At 37.6% G+C, this 26,011-nt stretch overlaps 2 protein-coding genes across 2 annotated transcripts in view; both read right to left on the bottom strand.

The window, feature by feature from the left end:
* The window catches only part of LOC129566926 (lachesin), a 41,109-nt gene extending 36,607 nt beyond the window's left edge, over positions 1-4,502 (bottom strand). Inside the window, exon 1 of the mRNA XM_055443321.1 lies at positions 1,683-4,502. Within this exon, the coding sequence (XP_055299296.1) occupies positions 1,683-1,797 (115 nt within the window). The 5' untranslated portion in view covers positions 1,798-4,502. The remainder of the gene's footprint in view (positions 1-1,682) is intronic.
* Positions 1-26,011, bottom strand: part of LOC129566934 (uncharacterized) — a 175,728-nt gene that overhangs the window by 91,151 nt on the left and 58,566 nt on the right. The window lies entirely within an intron of this gene.

Raw genomic sequence — 26,011 nt, 5'->3', positions numbered from 1 at the left:
CCTTTCGCAACATAATTTTGAATTGGTTGGACACGAGGTAAATACTAAAAACTAATTAAAAAGTCGGAAATGGTTTTATGTTGCATGCCGTTAGTCTTTAAACTTGAAAACGTTTATGTATGCATTTTTGAAAAGTGTTATTGCTCGGACGGTTACACAGCGTTCTCTCGCGCTTATGAAATTCCAAGGAATTTTGTATACGAATTATAATTTGCGATTCGTAAGAAGCTCAAAATTGCATCAAATTCAATTTCGATTTAGACGGTATTAGAAACATTTAAGCGAGCTTTGCAAACACTTCATGTGTAAATATAAAGTATCACAAAGTCTACCGTAAATCTACCGATTAGACGTGGCATATTTCAAAAATTATTTCCATACGCACACACACACACACGACCATGCATAAATCGAATCGAAGCGTTCTGACTTGCACCATGTGATATTTTCACATTTTCTATTGTTTTCTCCAAAAATATTTCGGGTGTGATCCATTAAAAACTTTTCTCATTAGTAATGCCATCGAACATGCATTCGCACATAGACACTCGTGAGGATTCTGGGAGAAAGAGAAAAAGCTCTCGTTTGCACCGGCTTCATTCTAGTCGTGTGCAACGATTACACACAGGTTGACACCAAAGAGAGAAGTAATAGCACGTACTTTGACGAATATTACTGTATAGAAAACTCGTTTAAAGTAATATCCGGTGGTAATAAAAACCATCTTAACTATATTCCCACACTCGACAATGACACCGAATAATAAGGTGTCGAAACAATAATGTTTTAAATGCAAATGTTCTTTTTCCTGCTTTCTTGTGCAATTGTGAGAACGAAACGAAGGCAAACCACTTCGTGGTGTTACTTTAAGTGGATCTTAAAAACAATATTTTTGTAAACAGTCAAAAGTTTTTTCATGTTTGAATAAAAGAATTTGTCAATGGGAGATAAGCATGTCTATTTATATAAATTTAGAATAAATGCGGTTTCATTCGTCGTTTCCGGAATATATTTGTCAGAAATATCAGCGACTAAAATAAATGCTCCGTCGAAAGGTTCGAGATGTGTGTTTGTCTGACAAGTTAATCGATTGAGTTACCACTTGCCACACAACCCGAATTCAACACCAGACCTAATGTGTTAACAGTTTGATAGAGATAAACTAAATTGTGTGCATTTGTTTAAAAATAAACGTACGTTTGGTTAAGTGAATCATACGCCAGTTCATCGTTGGTCACAATGTAAAGAGTCAAGGGGCAAATTTAAAGGAACAGACAGTGAGCATTGGTTTATAATCAGTAGAATACTCGATAGTTTGAAACCATGTAAATAATTTGCATCATCAATATCTATGACTGGCAACACGGAAAGCCATTTAATTGAACTAAAAATACAAATAAATTGAGTCACGTTTACTTCGCGGTTAATAAAAAAAATCAAACTTTTAATTTGGACATTACATGCAACAATTGATCGAATGGAAACACTCCGCCTTTCTAATAAATAATAAAGAATATTTCTGCTCGAACCCGGGAAACCACAACCTAAAAAAACAGAACCGACCAATTCTCTCTCCTCACACAAACTGTAGACGTAAATCCACAGCGAAAATAAAATCCACACACCGAATTGAAATGAGTATCCAAAAGTGGTTCATAAAATGTGTAGCCAAATATACATACCGTTTATGGACCGTGGAATGTGTGCAACGGCAATGAGTCCAATCCACAAGAAGAGTTTATTTAAAATATCCAACTTCATCTTAATTGCATTTTTACAATGAAGCACAAATACCATAAAATTGCATTTCTCGTTAGCTCAACGTTGACCGTTGCCGTGGCTGCTGTGTGTACAATGGTACGTTTTATTACATCAACCGTTTGTGATACCGGTTTCACTTTGTTTATTCTTTTGTCGTGTTTTTTTTTCTTCTCCTTTTTTCGAGGTTGGCGTTTTCCACGATTTCCGCTGGTAGTTACGCTGTATTACTTTTGTATGTTTTTCAGTTCTCGGTTATTTCTCTCTCTGCCTGCTACTGCTGTATTTTCGTTCAGTATAATCACTGTGTTTCCCGTTTTTCGACTCTTTCGACTATGTGGAAAACTGGGTAAGACTCATAAATTTTTCATCATAAAATCTGAGCGTGACACACGCGTTGCTCTCACGGGTAAGCCGAAAACGAGCGAAAAAAAAAACGAAAAGAACTGGTCGGATGCGATTTTTTGTTTGCCCTACCGAAACGTTAATGTTAGTGTGTGTGACAATTTTCCCTATGTTCACCTTCATCGATTGCCGTCACGGTGCTCATATGCCATGAAAGTGAACAAAACACACGATGCATAATTATGAGCGTCACACATGAATATCACTCAATGTAACACTAAAAGAGATTGATTTGCCATGACGACGACGACGACGACGACGACGATCGCGTACACGGTTCAAATTATGTTAGGCTATGGTTTCTATGCTTCACTTTTTAGCACACAAACACACTCACTAACTCGATGTGTATTTTTCGGATTCACTTTCAAATTGAAAACAGTTTACGCATTCAAGGTGCATGCACAAATAGTCACCACCGCCAACATACAGTACGAATTGCCGAAAGGAAAACGACGGAAAAAAATGCAAAGCTCACAAACTGACTGAAAACGAGAAAATTGTTTTTTTTTTGTTTGTGCTGAATGCAATTTTATGCTTTGTCTATCTCTCGCACTAATAAGCAATTCAGTTGTCTTTTGCCGACTTTCTCTTTCCGCTTTTTTGATTCTCGGTCGCCCGCGCTCGCTCGCTCGCTCTTTGTGTATGTGTCTGTCTATCGGGGTCGGTATATACATAAAATATTACATAATTTTACTCGCACTGCTCGGAATTATGTCTACGTTGTTCGTTCGAAGCGTAAACATACTAACATCCATTGTGTTATTTGCATATCAGGCGAAAATAAACAAACAGCTCGTAAAAAATGCGCCTCGTTCTCACTCCCTCTCTATCGGTATCTCTATGTGACTCGGTTTTCGAATTTGTGCAGCAGATTCAACGCGACACATTTATTTGCAAACGCACAAATAGAAGCAATTGAGTAAGTGTGGAAAATAGCGGATTGTAAATTGACGATACGACGGTGGCTGGGTAGAGGGAAATATTCGGAATTGTGGGAAATAACCACTGTTTTCGCTTGAAATGCACTCACTCGCTCTTACTCCGTCCTTTTTGCACAATTTCGTTGCTTCGCGCGCGCATTCTCTCTCGGTTGTACGTTTCGATCGAAAAGCCGACGCAGCACAACAATATTCTTGCACAAAGAATAACAATTCTATCTTTTGTGAAGCACTTTTTTGTGGTGCTAGTCGTGCCGTTCTCTCTCTCTCTCTCCCTCCCACTCGTGTTGTGTATGTTTGTGCACTGTTTCGCTGTTGGTTGCTTTTCAATTCGATGTCTTTGACGGAGTTTACGTCCCGAAACAGCGTGAAAAAAGCTGTTTCGCAGTTCCACTTCTTCCAGTGTATTCGCTTTTTTTCTACCGCTCTTCCTCTCGCTTTGTTTGTTTATTTTTTTCTCTGTAGCTTTTTTTTCTGCTATTCCGATCGATCCTTCCGCAAAATCTTTTTTTGTGTACTATTTTTTTACTGGCTTGTTGTTAGCCAGTGCTTTTTAATGATTTGCGACTGTGACAATAATGAATATCGATAATAGCATGTGTACTAGCAGGCTAACAAATGTGATTTTGAGTACTTGAATTTTTAATGTAATTGCCACCGAAATAGCCGCTACCACCACACACACACACTCCCACACATTCACATCAACTTTGCGATGGGCACAACCAAAATTGTCGGAGAAAGTTACTCTGTTCTGCATCGGCCAATAAATCCATTATAAGTTTATTGTGTGCAATTTTTTTTTTACTCGGAATTCGTTTTTTCTCTCTCCCTCTATCTTTCTCTCTCTCAACGCAATAAATGTTTTAATTCCCTTCGTTGGCTATTTTTCGCTTCGAAATTGATTTGTTCTGTGGCAAAACTTCAGTTCAATTACACGCTTCGGTGATTTGTTGTTTGATATTCAATGTTCAAAAATTTGCTAAAATATTCACAAGTCGAAAATGGCATGGAATTTTTGAAACGTGATTTCCGTCTATTCTTAGCATAACATCAGCAAATGATGAGTAATGCATGAGCATAAGTTATGCACCAATCAATTGTTCATTTTTCGATAGAAATGCCATTTTGGGACAAAATTCTCTTTTGCATGGATCACATAATTTGGAATTCACAGAAAAACTCACTAAAATGTTTCACTTTTTACAGGAACTGAAAAGGAGGCTTTCTTTTCAACACTCTTCTTCGTAATTTTGCATCGTTCATGGAAAGTGCATCGTCGCAAAAAACGTTCGCGATTTATTTTCGTGCCGGGTTCAATACAGCAACAAACACATTCGTTTCGATCGGTGTCTATCCAATGACTGAAAGCCGAAATCTGATTTCCGTCTCTCGTTCAGCACACACGTTCGTTCGTTCAGTCGATTCACCACCGAATGTGAATTCTAAATGAAACGTGTACGTTGGATTCGATTGTGTACTCTTGCCATGCCGAACGGTGATCATGCGCATAGCGCAGCAGCAGACAAATAGCAGTGTTTCGGCGACCGACCGAACGAACAAACGAAGCACAATGCGTGTGATTTTTGCCGTTTGACCAGAAAAACCGAAAATGCAATCATAAGACACATGATAGTTAGGCAATGATTTCAGTGAGCGAGAGAGGAATCGAGATCTCTGGCATCGCAATGTTCCGTTTACCTTATATATGTGTGTCTGTTGCCCAATTCATATCGGCCGAGTGCTGAGTTTTGGGGTGGCTTTTTCCAGCAGCATTGAACAATCGTACACACAATCTCTTCCACTCGCTTGCCCGTTTGCTCACATTTGACGTAGACATAACAATCATAAAATCGAGTGCCGAACACGATTCAGTTCACCGTGTCAACCGTCCTTCGCCGATTTCCCAAAACGGAATGTGTGTGTGTATGCTGCGGCTTAGCGGCCACAAAACTGCATACCAGACACACACTGGAAGAAAATTCGTTACAACTTCATAGGGGAACGATTGCTTTGGATGTCAATAAATAGAATCATGTCACGCAATCAAATCCATTTCGTTTGCCGCACTCAGACATTAAATTCCACCAGCAATTGATGCATTTATCGTTGGCTGGCTGTTGGTCACATCATTAAAATTATTGCCGAACGTCAATGATCTACTAATGGATCCGTTTTTCGGAAAGAGCTCAATTTCGGTGGAGCAAGAAACGAAGGGATATGAAAAAGATTCGTTTACTGCAAGGCGTTTGCTCAAATTAGCGATGATAAAGCGTATAATTGCAGCACTTACCACCAAATCAAGCCATACATAAAACAATGAAGTGGGCGAACCAAATGAAACGGAACAGAACCGAACCAAGGAAGAAAAAAACGAATCATCGTTGGCCACTTTATCCATATGAACACATGAATATGTGTGTATGTGTGTGTGGCATCTATTCTTTCCTTCCTTCCTTTTTTCGCCCACACGATCTAAGCATTCCTGGAACGAGAAGACGGCGGAAGCAGAAAAAAAGCGTTGTCGAGTTCTTTTTTGGCGCAAAATCGTAAAAATATTGTCTTTGAGCATTTTGTTTGAGCCATCGGTGTCTAATGCCGATAAAGAAAATCCATGAAGCCGAAGAAAAAAACCATTCGAAGAACAAGTGCAAAAATTGGCAACATTTAACGATACGGTTTCCTTTTAAGTGTTATTGCCGTTGAAAAACGACACACGCAAAAAAAAATTTAAAGAGATATGATAGCGGCACAAAGAGTTTATTGTGGGAGAAGAGCAAGAGTGAGTGGGAGAGAGAGAGAGAGAAAGAGCATGTGTGAACGAAAGACTGAGAGAGATGGAAGAGAACAGAAAAGGAGTGAAAAAAGGGGCCCCAGCAAAACTTTAACCGAAATAAAATTTATAGCTTCTTAGGAAAAAAAAATGCGAATAAGATTGCCATATTAGATATCGCCGCATCAAGCAATTCACAGTGCAAAGCGCTGAGAAATAGAAAAGACAATGGGTAACGAGAAAATAGAAAGAGACGTCTTCGAGTGAGCGAGAGGAATGGGAACACTTTTTTTTATTGATATCCATGAATGATTTTAGTGCATTTGCTAGCACTCCTTCAACTGCAATATGGATTTAAAATAGTTTTATTTCCATCGTATAAATTTGTTCGATTGGCATCGTTCTTATGGCTTTTTGCATTCGGTGGCACGAGAGCTTCGTGTATTGTGCAAACGACACATTCGATTCGGTGGGATCGATGCGGCGGAAGCGGAACGCGGATTTTTGAATGTGTTCGACAATTGGAACACTTTTCGGTGGAATTGATGGAGCGACTCGCACGAAAATAAAACGAATTGGCCACAATTTCTCTTTTTTTCCGTTGCTGCATATCCAAATCGATAAATCGAATTTAATGGATAAGTTTGTAAATGAGACAAAAGCTAGAGAAAAATGTAGAAAGCATCGAATGCAAAATCAAGTTGTAATTTTTACAACAAATTTACTTGTCTCCGGAAGAATTTCTTTCATTTCCAACATCCAGCCAGAAGAATGCGCGAAAAGTTCGACGAGAAGAGGGAAAAAAAGGTACGGGGCACAGGTTAATCTGGTGAAAAGTTTTACAATTAATTACAATTTCGTTAGTCCGTGACAAAAATCTAATTTCCTTTCATTATAGACAAGCACAAGTTGGTGCTAGCACGGAGAGGAACAGAGTGGCAGCTATGGAAATTCGACGAGATGAAATCGGATTTCGTCACGGTTAATGACTACAAATAAATGGCATTTCCGAAGAAAATCTTTCCGACAAATTCATTACGCTAGTTTCGACCCACATTTGAGCCTCGAAAGTGGCGAACACTTTAATACAATACTTTTTCTGTCGATATGCTTCGTGCATATTACACAATAAAATCATTAGATTGGAGGGATGGTGATGGCCATAGGCCATTGTCTCTTAATGCCATTCAAATTAAGTGGACAAATTTGGACGACAACATTGCCATAATCCACATAAACGGTTAACGAAATTCCATGTAATTACATTTATGTGATGAAAGTCATAAAAGTGTATGACGATGAACATGGGTGCAAGCATTACAGGAACAGAAAAAAAATTCAGACACTTTTTCGTTGAGTATCAAATCAAACACTCTTTCGCTTTTTCTCCTTCTCTATCGCTCTTTCACGTTCTCGTTCTACCTCTTGATGCTTCGCTACAGCGCACCATCAGATGGATGAAGTCGAATGCAGAGATAGTAAAAACCGGCCACATTACTATCAACTACAGTCTCATTCGTACTACCTTGTTGACATTACGTGCACAATGACGCTTGTTTGCACCTAGTGAATTGCATTTTCGTTTCTTTTTTCTCTTTAATTTGGTCTCTGGTCGTGCAAACGAATATTCTACTCAAATGACATAAATTACAATCATCATTGCGAACAACCGCATTAAAATATTTTTGAGATTGCACAAAATTCACAAAAAGAATCATCCGAAAGAAAAACTGCGCTCTTGAAATACGATCATTCAAAGTACCATTGCCTTTTTGCTGGATTTAACTTCTAGTTTTTTCTTTCTTTCATCTCATCTCATCTCCTATGCCCTCACAACTCGAATCAGACAACAACAAAAAAAAATCCCATTTTAATGAAACGAAACTTTTGTCTTTTTGAAACAGAAAAAAATGCGTTCAACTTTTTTCCTCAAATCCACTATTCGGTAGAGCTAATGATTTTATAATACGCTTACTGAGAGACGGAGAAAGAGGTAGCGAAAATGAGGAGAGATGAACATTTTAGATATTAAAAAAATCAATTTCGGTCAAAGTATACCGAGTATCAGTGACAGAACGTCACTCGAGAATTCATTTGCACCGAATCGTCAGCTCTTCTGATTTGCAGTGAGACAACTTTTCAACAGGTTTCAATTAATTTTCAGGGTTTTGATGGATTTTTCACCATCTTTTGGAATGAACATTAATAATGAAATGTGGGAATATAGACAAATATAACGGCGTTTGATGTAGAAGTTGATAGACAAGAGAGAAGTTTTGCATATTTCGTATTTTTGAGATATCAATGTGATATGACCATGTTTTAAAATTCATTCAAGGTAATCAGTTGATCCATGACAAAATTTCGTAAAAAGAAAAAAGACGATTTTGTGCTCACAATGAGAAAAATGACTAGAATGACGTTTGGTTTGGCGCCATCTGCAAGCAGGAAGTATTTTGCCATACAAATACGTTCAATTGTAGCTGTCATTGGTTGCTGTCATTGATAGTTGACAATATATTTATATAGGTGTTTCATAGTTCAGCATTCAGCGCCAAGATGTGGCTTAAATATAGCATAAACACGTGCTCCATATAAAAACATAGGCAAATTTTATCATTGGTGCTCATAGTAAGGGATTTTTTAACATAAATGCATAATGTGCATATTGACTGAATGTTATTCACTATGTGATATATTATTTAGCATGGCTTAGTAAACCAAAATTCAATTTATTAACTTGCATACAATGTTGTCGTTTGCTTTTAATCCGAAGTTGATTTTTGGAATGTCATATCGAAAGTGCATTTTAAATGAAGAGTTTTTTTTCTCATTAGGACGGAAATAGGTATTTTGCGGATCAAATTTTATTGTGTGGAAAAATGAGCAGTTGAAACATTGTATTCTATTTTAGTTCCAAATTCGTTCAGGATTCAAACTATTTCGTAAATGTCATGAATCAAAAATTGCATCGTAATGAATATGATGAAACAATGAAACATTGCACAACAACGATTGAAAGTGTATGCAAATCGACTGGGCTATCAAAATGAAATGAAATGAATTTTATTGAACAAAAGGGCTGGCAACTGTTCATTATTTACATATGATTAATTTTCAATGTATTTGAGATTTATTCATTGCAACTGACTATCATAAGGGCAATTTAAACAATATGCATGATATCAGCTCTTTCCCTCTCACACGCACAGTCGTTCGATTGCTGTTTCTTTCCCACAGTCAATATCAGTCTCAGTGTATGCCAAAATAGACAACGTTGGCGCAACGTCTATTTGCATTTGTTAAGTGTGTTGCAACAAAGTTTTCGAGATGTTCCTTCAAGCATGGATGAAATTTATGTATGCAAAATGCACATCAAGATTCATAATAAAACACTTTACCAGCTTAAGGGTGTGTTCATCATAAAGCGAAGGAGTTGATCACTTTTCTTTTTCTAATGTCGATGTTTTTCTTCGGATTTTACCATGATTTTGCTGCATATTTGATGTGTAATCAAAGTCCAACTGTGTGCAGAGCAAAACTCAAATTGATCGATGAAGCGATGGCATCAAAAGTGATTTGTATGAAAAATTGGCGTGTTTTCATTGTGGAAAATTGAACGTATTTAACCCCTGAACCATTATATTGTAGTTGTATATCCAACCCAATGTAGATAATTCGAAATTGTTATTTTTCAAGGAAAACGCAGCTGATTCTTTAATTTCCGTGGAAAAACAAACTCGTAAGCTCTTCTCGACTCTTTCTCATTTTCACATGTATCAAATAGAAGCAAAATTCAATGTTATTTATTAGCCCAAGATGTGCACCAGAAAATTAATAAGAATCGCGGCCAAAAAATGGAAAAGACTTTCCAAATGATTTCTTCAGTTGAAATTGGAAATTTTTCATGCCAACCATTCGCTTGATGAGATTTATACAGATATTTTCAATTTATATTTCTGAGGGATTTTGGTTTCTGAAACAATAATACCAAAGAATTGTGGGATTCACTTAAAAAAGATTAAATTGTTGGAGCGCCGCTATAATAATGAAATGAAAATATTGAAAACGTCTTTCGCGGTTGTATTTGTCTATTCGATTAAAATTCGCTGCGCCAAAGTTTTTAATCTTCTGCAGATGTTTTGATTCAATTAAAAATTATTTTCGGTTGAAGTGTCGGCAAGAAGCATTCGAAGTAAATTCGTACGGGGATTTCGTGGTGTCCACCGTCGAAGTTTCGAAATGAAAATAGCCACAATTCATTTTGTTAGTGAAGAAGAGGATTGAATTAAGTTGGTAAAGTGCTGCTTTCATTTTAATGAGTCGAATGAAAATGGAAATGGCATTTTTGTCCAAAGGTGAAAATTAAAATCCACCAGAACTATTCGGCATTTTTTGGACAACCAAAGCTGTATGAAGAATCAAATTACAAGTATGGAAAACCGAAACCAATACAAAATTAAACAGATGAATCGAAACTCGTTCAAAACTCCGAAATTGTTCTATTCCCAATGAATCGTTTAGGGAAAGAGAAGACACAAATAAACATCGAGTGGCCATTGAAATGTCATTTATTGGCTTTTCCCATGAATGTTTGGCAGCCAATAACTGTCGGAAGACAATAAAGCTCAATTACGAAAGAACGGAATAGTAGTTCAAAATAGCTTCGAAAAACGTTGCTGTAAATTTCTTATCAGTGGATTTTCGTACGGTTGCAGCCAAGGTAAACAGAAATGAGGGGTGTGTTCATACGAAGCGCAATATTTTTTCCGCTGCTGATGCTATAAACCATGGTCTCTAAATGGTTTATATAGTCATAAATAATAATTTGGCAGGCGAGCGGATATATTTTTTTCCCTCTCCATTTTTATGGGCGGCATTTTTTCATTTTTGCTGTTGTTGTTGTTTGGGGCTCATGTAACCGAATGGGTTGGTTGTGATTTATGAAATCTGATGAACAGATTTACATTTTTACTCTAAAAACAGTGAGTGAGTGTTCACATTGCATGGTGAACCATTCCGAGGCTATATACAATACACACAAGTCTATTAATAGCTTGATGTAAACAAATAACGCCATAAAATCGAATGAACTGCATATTTTAGCCTGGTTCTTCATAGGAATGGTCTCTTTTTTCGTTTTGCGCATTTTTGTCATAACTCTTCCGGGGAGACAAAAAAAAGTGACATTAATTTCCCGATCTACGTAGTCACATTTCAAATCGGCTCTTTGATTACTATCGGCGCGAAACAATGATTTACCGCCACATCGTTGTTTTACGTCACTTGGAATTTTAATGAGCGGAAAATCGCTTCAATTTCAATCGGATTGATTTTAATAGATGAAATTGATTAACAAAGTTTATGTCTCAATAAAAAAAAATTGGTGGCAAATTTATTGAATGAGGAAGAAATGATCCATTTCATCATTTTTCCGTACGCCGAATTATCATTTCAATACGTTGAAAGGAAAAAACAACTGTAAAACCATTTTCATGGCATGTTTTCAATTTTCCCAAAGAGTTGCATGCTAATTGCTTGCAGCGAAGACGATGGCTACGGGACGCGTACACTTCAAATCCAATCTATTGAGCGCGAGTTGTGGAATGAAACAAAAGGAAAAAAAAACAAAACAAAATAATATAACTATGCGGAAAATTGATATTCACTGAAATCGAAACGTGCTTGGCAAATTCAAGTGGGATGCGCTTCAATCGACGAGAGAATCATTTCACTTCTTCGAAGAATGTTCATGTTTTCGTTTGCCCGATGCGAAAAACTTTAATTGAGATGAATAATTCCTTGTTCTGTGGAGAAGGAAAAATTCTAATTATTTTATCGACGAATCTCTGTCCCTCAACTCGTTGAGATTTATCTTTTCTGCAAAAGCAGAATGAAGAGAAAAAAAAGTTGAAATGAATAATTCATTGGGCCGTTTGTTCGGTGTATATATTGCTCGTCATCGATAGTTCGAAGAATGAGATTTTCTACAGTAAATTAGTTAGAGCGTTACGTAAAATGGAAAATCGGTCGAGAGTCGAGCGGAAGCAATGCGAAGCAAAGAACGGTGTACATTGATAAGAGTAAAAGGTATTCGATAGAAGTTCATGATCGTCTCTCATCAAACTATTTCAATCCTCGAGCATATTTTACATGACGAGCAATCTGATAGTGATGAAATTATATACGGAGCTCGCATCAATCCAATGTATATTGCTTGAAACCAAACTGTAGAGTATTACTGACGATGTTTGATGGCGTTAAACAAAAAACGAACCGGTTTCACCGACAAACACTGTTAACACAAAAACGAAATGAGGCGAACGAAACCGGCAAACAATGATGTAGCACAGTGAAAAAGCGAGACGAAAAAGAAAGCAAAATAAAAGTCATCACTTGAGGGTCTAAATCTATTAGGATCTGTGTGTGTATGTGTGTGTGTGGACGTGAATTGAAGAAGATTTTCATGGTTTCGAGTACAGTGAGTATGATGTGTGGATGGCATAAGTGTGGTGAAACAAAGGCATCAAAAGCAGACCAGCGCGCACTTTCACAAGCATTCGAACAAGAGAGAGTGAGTGGCATGCAAGCGAACGAGCGCTTAGCTCAAATCGAGCGTGTTTGAAAAATGGCGAATTAAAAGTGCTGAAATGGTGTTTCATCTCTGCTCGTCATTCAGGTGTGTATAGTTGATGCATATGGGCTTGGGATATGATTGAATGCGAAAGCATAAGCTCCACTCGCTTCGCCTTTTTTCGCATATCAAACGCTGCTGGTGCACAACAAAGCAGCCATAATCAAAAGGTAACACACCGAAACTGAGTTGATTCATTTTTATATACATCACCGAGCTTTTTTTTTCCCCGTGTGTAGTTTGTTTTTCCGTTCTTTTTCTCTGAAACGAACGAACGAACGAATTCATTGCCACATGTAGTTGGTTATCATGCCATTTGTTAACGCTCACACATTTACCAACGCTTAATACATAGATTACACACCATTCTTTTTTTGGTTGTGCATGTGAAAAAGCATATCGTATCATGTTTCATCGAGTCACGGATAATGTGTGAGTGCGTTTTTTTCCTACCTTTCTCTCTCTGTCTTTTTTGCGCATTTTCTTTGCATTTTTCACGAGCTATTTGAAATGAGAGAGAGAGAGAGATCTTCTTTGTTTTTCGTTCTTTGTTGAATGAACGTCTTTTTGCCCGAATACGAATCTCAAACGAGCATAAGCAGAAACAAAATGTCTGTATACATGCCTATATTTATATAGCGAACAGATTTGATAGCCGCGGGACTATGTATTTTATTTTCAGAGCGCATTTACCGTTATGCCGTGGTCTTTTGAAAATTTAGATTACAGATAATAGCGAATAAGCCGAGTCACTTACGGACCAAACGGGAAATATCTTGAGCGAGCGAGACATACTCTCTGTACAAAAACATGAAAAAAATGCAACGACCGAACATTGTACGCGAACAACATTTAATATTATCAAACGAAGAGGTGAAACAAGAGAGATTGAGCAGAAAAAAGCATATCCAAGCGCACAAAAATAATGGGCAGAACTGAAGCGACAACAATTTAACTTTTCAGTTTGATGCTGTTCAAGAAAAACCCGGCACACGTACAATGCACAACTATAGATAGAGGTATGTACACCGAATCTCTCGTCTTTAATGCAAAATGGGATTTTACCAACGAGAAATGGGATAATGCTAATGAAGGCAAGAAAAATTGCACAAGATATGAATCAACATGACTCGCAGAGATGCTTTATTTGATTTAGGCAAATCTTATGCATTTTCTACGTCGCTAAATGCATCCCGTCGCCAATTCCTATGCAACCACTTTGCGTGGATACGATACAAGTGGGAGGCCATTTTAGATTGATTGATGAAGATTATAGAAAATGTTTTATGTGCTCAAGACGACCATCCATGGACAGAATACATTTGGAAAAACTTGAGGTACTCAACTAGGTTTGCTTTATGGAGAAACTAATTTTGAAACTAACAACAAGAAATCAAGGTAATTTCGGAGTAAAATTAAAACAAAGCAATTTCGTAATGAAATCAATTCATTGTGGCTTCTGCGAAACACCGAGCAATGGAAAAGCAACTCTGACTCTAAATCTAACTCAATGGAATGTATCTCTTGCCGAATCAATGGAAAGCTGTAAATTGAATCGACGAAATTGAATTCCAACGGTGACCACTTTTTCTCTTTGCACCATTTCCAATTGCTCTAATTTGCTTCAGTGGCTCGAAAACTATTCCAATATCGTTTCGATTACATCGGTACGCGCTGTTGATGTGATTCTTGACTCTTCAGTTCAGACTGAATCAAGCCCAAAGAGATAAATTGTTCGATGTGTATTGGAGCAACTGCTATAAAAAATGTACGCCAATAATTACTTCCGGCTGCTTAAGTCGCAGCTACAAAAGCATCATTCGCCTGGAATCATTTCAGAATCAAGATTTATAGCGACTTTTTGCTCATCTCACATCATTCTCTTGTGTATGTGTGTGTGTGTGAGTGTCGGTTGTCTACCAGTGCAGAAGATATGGCAAAGTCTTTGGGAAAAAGGCTTTGAACAGAGCAGAAAAAGCTTGAAGTGGATGAAAAAGAAGCAGAAAAAGAACAACACCAAGAAGAAAGTGAAGAAGAAACGTGGAAATAAGAAGAAGAAAGAGAAAATCTGGTCGCTTTTTAGAATCCTAATTTACAAGCACAATTTTGCTTCATAATTGTAATGTACTGGCAGCACACATGCTCGGTAAAAGACGGTTTACGTGGTGAACATGTGTGTGTGTGTGTGTGTTGCTCTATTGCTGCACCAAAAATCAAAGCTCTTAATACAAATTTATTGTCCCACCGTCATTTTGACGCAGTAAATTAAACAACAATTAAAAGAAGCCACGCTCTTTGATAAATTATTCATTGCGAATATTTCACATTCTTGCTCTTGCATCCGTCTCTGTCGTTTTTTCACTCTCTTCGGTATTTAGCCTCTCACTTTCTGTGTTGCTCTCTGTCGCTTGTCGTACAAAATTGCAAGCAATGTCGTATATCAGCCCGACGAAGTAAACAGAGTCAATGGAGTCGGAGATCGAAAGCGAGAACATAAAAGATGTCTTGCAAAAACGTAAAGCGTTTCAACAATCTTAACAGGAGAATATTTCGCAATTTATTATAATTAGTCGAAATAAACGCGAGCACACAGCAAGACATATGTTCCGACGAGCGAAGTGTGCACACTGTACGACGTGATAATTTTCTGGTAGCCAAATAAAATTGTGTAAAAGTGACATTGTTGCCGGTGATTTCTTACGCTCTCTGCCCTCTTCCCACACACCATACTGAGCGACTGAGAGCGTCAAGTGTTTGAATGATAAGGAAACAGAAAATTCCACTTTTACTCGCGACGAAGAATTCAACGGGCAAATGCACAGCACCAAAGTGAAGGCATTTGGCTTGAGACTCGTCATTGATTTACATTCAATCGATTGCTTAATTAATAAACCGAAAACGAGACGGGATAGAAAACTTCTACGGATGTTCGTCTCACCAGCCAAGCATCTTCATTTCAGCCGATTACGATGCGCATTTTCCACCATGCTCGCATTGCCATCGTCATCATTTATTTGACTTTCACTCGGCGAGATTTATTTTTCAGGTGGCTCCATTACATTTTCAAATGAGCCGGATAAGTGATTTTCCATGTAGTATGTATCATACTTTCTATCTTTGTCTCTTTTTGCGCTAGCGAGAATCAACGAACGCTTTATAGCGGTGGTTCAAATAACGATGGATTGGAAAACGAGCGCGCACGGTCTCTCTATCTCTCTCTCGGATTTTAACACTAAGAACCATGAAATGGACTATAAATTATATTGATATTGATTTAAAATGAGCAATGCAAAGACGAGTGTGCTTAGTGTGCGCCGAGAGATGGTTCACGGGCGAGAGGCAAACGGTTGCCTGATGAAGCAAGAGAAAATGTGTGTTGAAGAACGAAAAATAAATAAAGCGTGATAAGAGCACATCCAATTTGCAATTTTCGCCTTTGTAACCGTTTTACCAAAGTGATGATGATTCACGCGAACAGCAAAATGACTGGAAGAAAAAAAAATTTCGAAGAATTTAAGAGCAAAAGAAAAAACTTTCCCATGAACACAGTGAAATTCTTTGTTGCTGCTAGGTGTAAAATCGTAGAGGAGAAGAAAAAAGATCAGCGACAACCATGCGAATCTGTGCACCTGGCCAGACCCGAACCGAAGAGCAGGAAAAATATATGTCGACCATATTTATTTAAGATGAAAAATTCTCTATATTTTTGTTGGAACTCCGTTCAACAATCGCCATATAAATAACAAACACCGAACGGACTGGAATTTAAACGCTCTTGCCCTCCAAGCATATTCAAACGATGGAACTGCTACTGCTGCTGCTGCTGCTGCTGCTCCGCTGGTCGCAATAAATAAAAATATTGTCAGTTTTCTTTATGATTCCCAGCCGAACAACAAAAACCGCACAAAAAAACCCAAATGTTTTGGAATTATGATTATTACGCCGGCTGAATATGCCAACACAACCATTTTTTTTATATCTTTCTTGTATGTATCTCATGCACTGAATCTCTTTATGCGAATTAAAGGAGATTATCATTTTGACTGTCGAATAAAATTGCGCCATTTTCATGATGTGTTTCTTCCGTTGTTTCGCCTTTTTTCTACACAATCAAACTAACCGGACCGACGAGCCAACAAAACCAACGGAACACGTTTTTTCAGCATTGACTGCCAGTTTTTTTTCCTGTTCGCTGACTGCCGTTTCTCGGTGACTTTTTTGCTCGTTCATCGTCGCCGGAAAGAACGACGGGATTTTATCAAAATGCTTGTTATCATTTTGATGTAGATCGCATAGTTTATCTGCAACTTGGCTACATTTTTTTGCTAGCAATTGCAAAGCCTCAGTTTATTATTCCAATGCAATTTTGTTTTTTGGAGGAGAGCAAAAGGAACGAAGGGGGAAAACATTGGCGTTGAGTAGCAGAAGGCGAGAAAACTTGAAATAATAAGCAATAACTTATGTTTTGTATAATAAAAAGCGGCTGTCCGAACATTTCTTTGCTCTGGCTGCCTTTTTTCTTCTTTCATGCGCTTCCGCACATCGCTTACGCTTGCTATACATAATGTTTAACATTCAAATGTTAAGCAGAAAATACATTTTCGCACAATTGCAATGTGCAACAACTATTTTTTTTTGTTCTCTTCTCGCTTTCTCTCGTCGCTACCGCTGCCTTTCGAATTGGTTGTTTTTTTTCTCTAGCATTTGGCATTTTGCCCGAAGGAAAAATGAACAATAAAAAGTCAAAGAAAGCATTGGCTCGAGGAAAATGAAGGAAAATATTGTACGTATGCATTCATACACAAACATACAATTTCCTCTTTCACTCTCTCGAATGTTTATCTCGTGAATAAATTTTGCATAAAACGGAAAATATGCGTTTTATGAGAGAAGAAAAGTGCAAAACGACTGCGGAACCCCCATGACGATGGGAGAGCTGAGAAGAAAGAGAGTGTGGAAAAGCATACTTCGTTTTTTTTTCTCCTGTTGCCCTACGTAAGATGTGCAGCTGCACAAGTGTTCGATTGTGTGTGTGTGTCGTTGTGCACTGAAGCTAGCAGTGCCATGTGGAAGATGTGCATTTTAGTAAGCGCGCGCCAATGGCCACGACCCATCATCTAATGAAGGTACTACACTGACTTTTGTTCAAAAACAATCATTCTTTTTCGCTGCTTTGTAATTAAAATTAAAAACTTTTCATACACACACACATTCGCCCTCCCTCGCACACAATGAAAAATCAGAGTAATTAATTGTCTGCGATTTCCTTGTGCGAAATTCTCGCGAGAGCCATCGAGTCGAAGAAAGGGAATGAGCGCGTCGCCATTTGCCAGTGTTCAAAGTGTTCAATTGCAGGCGCTCGCTCTCGACTTGATAAATAACTCTTTTGCTCTCACACACTCATTCACTCTCCCGTGCTCGAGTCCCATGAATTTTCGATATTATCGTTGTTAGGTTTTTGGCACTTCACAAATAAATCACCTCTTGGACTAATTAATTGGACGCGCTCGCCGAGCACAAACAGCCCAAAAACCACTCTCGCGTAACTTACATAAGTGGCAAGTGAATTGGAATTGGAAACTACGTTATTTTCTTCGTCGTTTTTTTTTTGAAGCAAACGAAGAAAAAAACTTTCATTTCAAATGCTAGGAGTCTCTTATTCTCGCTCTCACTCTTTGCTATCGTTCTCCCATTTATTATGGGCGGCTGTGAACTTTTCTCGCCGAACAAAACAACTGGAATTCAATTTATTATCGCAAGAAAACAATAAACAATAAACAATCGATCGAACATTCGGTATCAATTAATGCTACTCTTTTTTTCCCTTCTGTTTTCACTCACCCAAGCTGAGCGATAGAGAAGCAGAGAGTCCACCGACTCGATAGCTTTGTCGACTATAATTTGCACGAAAGTTCTGCACATTTGCGGTGCGCGGTCGGGATTTCAAAGGTAAAATAGAGCCAACTTAGCCACACACACAAACTCGCAGGTATTGAGAGCAAGCAAGAGAATGGAAAATCAAGTTTATATTGTACGATACGTTTCAATTATTGGTCTGTGTGTTCAATTTGCCTATAACTCGATCAATATATGCGAACTAATCGAACGTGATAGAAACGCACACATAACTTGGGAGATTCTCGCAAACAAACGGTAATAAAGCTATTGCTCGGTGAATTTCTTATTTTGAGCTGAAGTTTTCGTGAGAGTATTGGGGTTGTTAACTACGAATCTGCTTCAAATGCCATTTTCATCAAAGACTTCAAAATATTTAACATTATGTCGGAAACGAATACCGCAAATTTCGAATCAAAATCGACCAATTCCATGAATTCAAGCTTATTTTCTTAGTAATTTCGTGCATGGTAACCCTTGTGGCCTACGAACAATGACTTTAATCGGTTGAAAATACCAAAACATCAACAATATTGGTCCGATATGCATGGCTCATACTGAAGCAATAATAATTCCATAGGTCACTGATACAAGTCGTTTTGCTTTATGTTGCAAATATTGCAGACATCATCATCATCATCGCATTGGGTTTCAAATTGGGCGTCGAACGAAAATCGTTGTCGTTTGTGTTTTGGCTCTTACATAGTATTCATGAACGGAGAATGCGAAAACATTTGCGCCCAACAACCAAATCAAATCTTGGCCAATTTATTATCATTACCGTTATGGCAAAAGACGATAATTTAATTTTATTTTGCGTTCAACTTTAAACATCTCATTCTTCTGTTACACTTCCGAAGCATTGATATGTCTGGCTGGTTGCTTGGTTGGCTGCTGAATGCAGCAAAGTGGTAGACAAATGAATTTTGCGTTGTGTGTTGTGTTCGCAGCGATAATATAAAAGCCAGGGCGCACAAGATGGAATTTGTGTTGGCAAACGTAAGATATTGGCCGACTCCTCGAGCACAGAAAACGCATGGGGAAGGAGTTAACGAAACTCACACGGTGAACAACATGGAAACATTCATTTCGTAAACTTTTTAATGAGTCCCATTGGTAATAAGCTCACACAGCAACATGTCTATATAGGGCTATTCTTCTTCCTCCTCCTCCTCCTTTGCTTCTTCTCCTTGCATTGGAACATTTATCTCTCTCGCATTCGCAAGATGTTGCTGACACAAAATATCAAATTCTCCAGTTGGCTTAGGCCTCACACTCTTGCCCATTTTCGCCATTCGATCTAATTATCGTCTAATTAGGCGGCGAGTCACCGATAATAATAATAATACGCACAATTTCTTCGAATGATGAATTCATTTGTTTGTATGAATTGACACACCCAAAATAAAAAAACAAATCAATGAACTCCATTGATTACTACTGCAGTAGCATCATCGTATTCGCATCGCTACAACAAATTAATGAAATGCTGAATTTATTTATTTACCATCAAACATTTTGGCTACTGCAGGAAAAAAAGCAGCACGTCGATGGTTGAAAGAGAGAAAAAAAACGCGACGGTTCGCTCATTTAATTCGCATTAAGTGAATTTATTTGCAATTTTTGCTGACTTCATCGAAGTCCCAAACGAAAATACATTGATAACGAGAAACCGATGTAATAATTCAATATTTGAAATATTGTGGAAAAAATATTGGCGAGCGATTTTATTTGTGTTATTTACTTGCAATCACACACCCACACACACACAGCATTCGCAATCATTTGAGTGGGATTTTATTATACTTTTTGTTCACTCTCTCGCGGACAGAGAAGTTATGGTGCTTTTGTTTGCAGCTAAACAAAAATAAACAAGTTTAAACTGAATAAACAACAAATGCACAAACAAAATAATGGCACAACATATCCGGTCAATGGGAATGGCCCAGAAAAACCAGCAGTTTCATAGCGCCACATTCATCGAACGGTGCAGTCAGGTGATAAGAACTAACGGGCAAATGAATAAAATATGGCTGGAACTAAATGCGGGGAGAAGATAGGGAGGTAGTATATACACAGTGTACACACACGATGCGATATTTTTAAATTAGAGATTTGCGTTTGCGTGTGTGTGTGTGTGTGTGTGTGTATGAAGCGTGCTTTATTGAATTGAGTAATGCTGATTTTTCACGGTAAATACACACAACGAATGTGGAATAAAAACAGTGAATTTGTGCTAGTAACATGCATCATGGATGCAGCTAAAAAAAAAATTTGAATTGTGCAATGCGTTCACTCAGTGAAGATTCCATTACATCTTTTCAGGATTTCAGAAAACGTATCGAAATGAATGGAAATATTCAAGCGCATTCAACTCATTTTCACATCTTTCGATGTTCTCAAAAGCATCTCTCGGCAGAATATCTTTTTTGATTACATCGCTTCGGATATATTCAAAAGTTTGAAGACTCATTGTGATTTGCAAACGTTGTGCTCATCGCTTTGATTTCCGCCGAAATGAAAGAGAATGCCAATTGAAAATATGCTCGCATAACGTATGCACACAAGAGGTAGCACACACAGCAGCAGCAGCAGCAAACGAAACGGCAAACGTGCAATTGCTCAAGTGTATTCGATTGAATCATTCAATCAAAGGAATACAACTGAGAAGCATTCATAAATGGCATTTTTTTGTCTATATGTGTTTGTTTAACCGATTGGTTATTTTCATATCATCAATATTGAAGGCAAACGACAATGGAATAGAACAAAAATTTCAGTGGAAATGAAATGTCAACGATCTTTTCATCAAACTCAGTTGTGCTTTCGTTAGATTCGTCTGTAATTAGGTCTCCTTCGCGGCTACAGGGCATAACTTCCCCGGTCATAATTCCACCGAATTTCGGACAAAATTTCCCCAAAATCCAAAAAAATTTATGGGGAAATTATGTCCATTTTCAATTGGATATAATTCCACTGACTCTTTGGTCATAATTTCCCCGGGAAATTATGTCCATATGCATTTGGATATAATTTCTTCTGATTTTTGGACATATTTTCTCTAATCAAAATTTTTTAGATGGGGAATTAATGTCCAAATTTGAAATGGAATTATTTTCTCCGTCATTTCGGCCATAAATTCTCCATTCATTTTGTATGAGGGAAGTTATGACCGGGGAAAATATGACCGGTCACCCTCCTTCGCTACTGGCTCAAACATAAATGGCAATCATGACTCGTTCTTTGCTGCAGAGAAAAGGTAAAGTCTTTCAAGTGTGGCTTGAGTGTGTATAAATACAAAATAAAAACTTCACTTTTCTAGCGCATCATTCACTATTTTTTACTCACACTATTTTGAAAAAAATAAAATATTCGCTTGAGAATAGAATTTGAACGCATTTCCTGAGCAGGAAAAATGTGTGCTTTCTGTTAAAATCAAAGGAATCAAACAACGGTATGATGTGGATGTAATTTCCGCTCTAGAAATTCGTTGAACAAACGACTATTTTCCTGGATTGCGTTTGTGTGTGTGATCAATTGGCAAATGAAATTACGTGTTTCGATTTTTGCATCACTTCATTAGTGATGCTCGAGCAACAACAAAAAAAAATTATATAAAATTGGAAAATATTGCATGCGAACACATTTGGCCCCAACCCCGTAATATCCATTTCAATTATTCAGCGACGGAGTTTGAAATTCATTTGTGTACAACACCCAATGAACAACCGAAATAATTGTCGAACATTGGAAATGAACGTCAAGCAGCAAAAAAAAAAACAAACGTGCACACAAACGCTGTGATTCCCCAATGCTTTGCATGCAGAAAAAAAAATGCAATCGAACAAATATTTCGATTCGAACGAAAATGTTGAATTTTTACAATACCACAATTGCATCATGTGGCTGAAGCGAGCGAGTGAGCCAAAGGCAAAAAAAAAACACCGACAACGAACACGTTTTTTTTACTTTCAATGAGTGATTCGATTTTTCAACCCAATCCAACGTTATGATGCTGCCGACGAAAACAATTAAGTCAACAATAACAATAACAATGGCAGCCAAAATCGGATAAAAAAAACACACACAAAATACAAGCCATTTAATTTCCATTCACAGTCGTTCGGCGTGTGTATCGATGAATGTATCGCTATTCGTTATTTCGGACGCTATGCATGCTCTTCGGTTCGTGGAAAATGCTCGCTTGCCAATCCATTCACTCGAAACAAAAGCAAATCGTTTGAATTTTATCGGAAAAGTTTTTTTCTCTCTCTTTCTCTCGTCGGTCGTTTTTTTTTTCTCCATCACCCAACAGCAAATTTCACGTTGTTATTCAACGTCACTTAAGTGAATTCATTTGCACGGATTTAATATTTCGGTTTGAATGCATCAAATTATGTAATGCGAAAAGTTTCGAACGATGCAGAACACCGATTTACGAGAGAGAGCGAGAGAGAGTGAATGAGAGATAATATCGAGAGCGATCATCACTGCGAATCACTGGGAATTATCTGCTACACGCGGCACTGCTCTTTACTCGCTAATCAAAAGTTTCGACAACGATCCAACTTTAGTTTGCAGCCGCATATTGCTCAATGAATATATGCATGAAAAGGCTTGCTGACAAAACTTTTCGAATGAAATGAAATTGGCGATGCTCTCAACTTTTATCGTCCATACGCTTCTTTTTCGCCCCGCTCTCGTAGGTGATCATTTATCGCGAAGTTTGATTCGCTTCTTTTCTCTTTGGTCTGCATTTTATTTTGGTTTTTCCATCGAAATCGATAAATCACAAACCACGTGGGAACATTCTTTTCGAGAATATTCACCTGAGCTTCATTTGCCAATTAATTTCATATGCTCGGAGAGTTCGCTACATTTGAAATATGAGAAATTGTATACTGAATGCTATTTGCTAGTAAATTGACAAAGTAAACCAACGGAATAGCGCACAGTAAGTTACTGTATTTTCCAACCAATCTTTCTCCGCGAGTAAACAATTTTGGGATTAAAAAAATGCTTCATGAAAATTTCACACGGATCTTCCATTTTGCCAGATTGAATCGACAATTCCGTTTTAATCGTTGTGTAATTTCATTCACTTCATATTATTTGAGCTTTGCTCTATCCACTGTGCATTTTTGAGGTGACAATTCCCGGAATTCTCACTGTTGCTTCTGCTATGGAATGGGAGTTGGGCAAGTTGTACAGAATTCCATTCTTTTTTGTTTCTTTTCATTTTTATTCTTATGATGAGCATCTCATCCACTTCATTCCACGTCTTTGAATTCATCTCATTTTCTTCATTCTTCCATTTTTTTCTTCAAAATTCAACCGCCTTCTCCCTCTTCAAATCCATTGCCTTTTCTTCTTTCCTTCCTCCTCCTCATTTTCTCTCGAAATAGAAATGTGCTTAGGGCTTTACCAAATCGAACGAAGAATGTAATGCAATCAGAAAACGATCGAGAAAAATTCCTTGTGCAGCAGTCTTGGGAAATGCACTTAAATTGAATGAAGTGCTCATTGGATTGCATTTTCACTTGGGTCCATACGGTATTATTTATTCGATTTTGAATCGTTCTATTGTTTCATCATTGCTTGATTTCGGTGCTCGACCATAAAATGTAATCCGAAAATTTGGTATTCAACCAAAAATGCGTTTAAAATCATGCACACACACACACAGACAGACAAAAAAGTGCAGTAATTTGACAGTCAAGGGAACGATTCAAATGTTCGATGTTTAATGAAGTAAACGGGAAAAAAAGTATTGAATCGAGAGATGGGGAGGAAAAGAGCAAAGGAGAACGATGGATAGAAATGGTGAGAAATCAAGGAAATGCAATTTGGCATTAGGCTGATGATGTTGAATCGTGTGTGTGGTTTTGATGTAAATTTGCTTGCGTTCGATGTTTGTTCGTTGCAATGTTGACAGAAATCCCAGAAATTCTCGCATTGAATTTCAAATAATGCCATTTGAATGCCATTGGCAACGTAAAAACCAGCATACGGCAAAATAACCCGAACTCCGACCAACCGAAGCTGTTCTCTCTGTCCGACTGCATCTTATCACTAAAGACATTTTTTGGTTCATTAAATTTTGCACCATTATAATCCGGCTATGCTATAACATTTTAACGCTGAATATTGCCAAAAAAAATTCCCCGAAACAGAAAGGCGAGCGAGAGAGAAAGGAAGAACGAAAGGAAAGGAAAAAAAAGTGTCATCCAATTTTCAATCGATGTCACATGCCATTCATGAAATTCTCTCCATTCCAAAGACATGATTTAAAATCAATGAAATGAAATTGTTTTTTTTTCCTTTTTCTCTCATTCTCTCTGGCCTGGGCATACTGTCATCAAGCTGCTGTTCAGTCCTTTTTTTCTATTGAATTCGAGGTGACTTTCAGCATATTATTTTTATGACACACGTACGGTAACGCTGCCAATAACATAATATACATATTTTAGCTATGGCTAGAGTACGCCTAGACACCATAACACTCAATCACATGCAGCAAATATTTGGCTGTTTGCTCCACGTAGCAAAGACGTTAGCTGCTCTCACTCGATTCCTTCTAAATTCGGTTATCCGTTGTAGAAGAGATTTTCGGATACGTGATACAAATACATAAAATACTCGGTTTGTGTGAGTGTGTGAGTATGAGTGAGTGAGTGAGTGTGCTTTTGACGAACGACGGTCCATGCAAACACCAGCCGAAAATACACACGATAAGATGCTATCAATTTCGGGCGTAAAACAGTTCATTTGCACAATGAAATGACGTTGATTTTATCGAGTATCGTCGTCAATTACCGTGTAAATATGCTCATTCAATCGCGTTGATTCGGCTGTGATTATATCCCAAATGGCAAATAAATAGCAATTGAGCTAAATTCGTCATGAGTGTTTGTGTGTGTGTATGTGCTTGTATTCTTTTCGACGAACGGCGAATAAGAGGAATTACGTGCGAAAACAAAAATAAGTATAAATCATACTTATGAATTATCCGCACAATTTATATTCAGCTCCTACTTTGGGCGTACTTCACTTTACGCTATTTTGATTGGAACATAATTCATGAAATGGATAGTTTCGATAGAGTCGACTTTAAATCGAATAACTCTATCACATTTTACTGTATTACCGATTCATGCATAAAATATTGAGCCGTCTTGGGTTTGTCTCGGAAATTCGAAAAGTGTATTTTTAACTATTTTCACTTTAAATATTTAAGCGCAGCGATTAATTCTCATAAAATTCCTCAATTTATCGCATCGAAACTTTCCTGAATCGATCAATTGGGTTGAAAAATTTAAACTTGAATTTTCAACTATTTTCAGGCCAACGAAAAGTTTGAATGTTATTGAATTTGACCGGTCTTTTTTTTGATTGAACTAATTTGCGTTGATTGCGTATAACGTACATAAACTTTCATCATTGATCGTCACATAAAAAATCACTTAAGCATCAGTCGCTCTCTGTCTCTGTGTGTCACCTTCTCTGTCTCAATTCCCCTGACTTCATATCAGAGAATGTGTCGAACTTTGTGCACCAAGTCAAGGCAATGTAATTCGATGCTATTATGATCGACAGCCGCCCTTC

This window comes from Sitodiplosis mosellana, unplaced genomic scaffold (genome assembly GCF_009176505.1).
Source record: "Sitodiplosis mosellana isolate CC-2019 unplaced genomic scaffold, AAFC_SMos_1.0 Smas_scaffold_5, whole genome shotgun sequence".
NCBI classification, from domain to species: domain Eukaryota; kingdom Metazoa; phylum Arthropoda; class Insecta; order Diptera; family Cecidomyiidae; genus Sitodiplosis; species Sitodiplosis mosellana.
The sequence above is the reverse complement of the archived record's forward strand: the minus strand, read 5'-3'. Positions and strand labels throughout refer to the sequence as shown.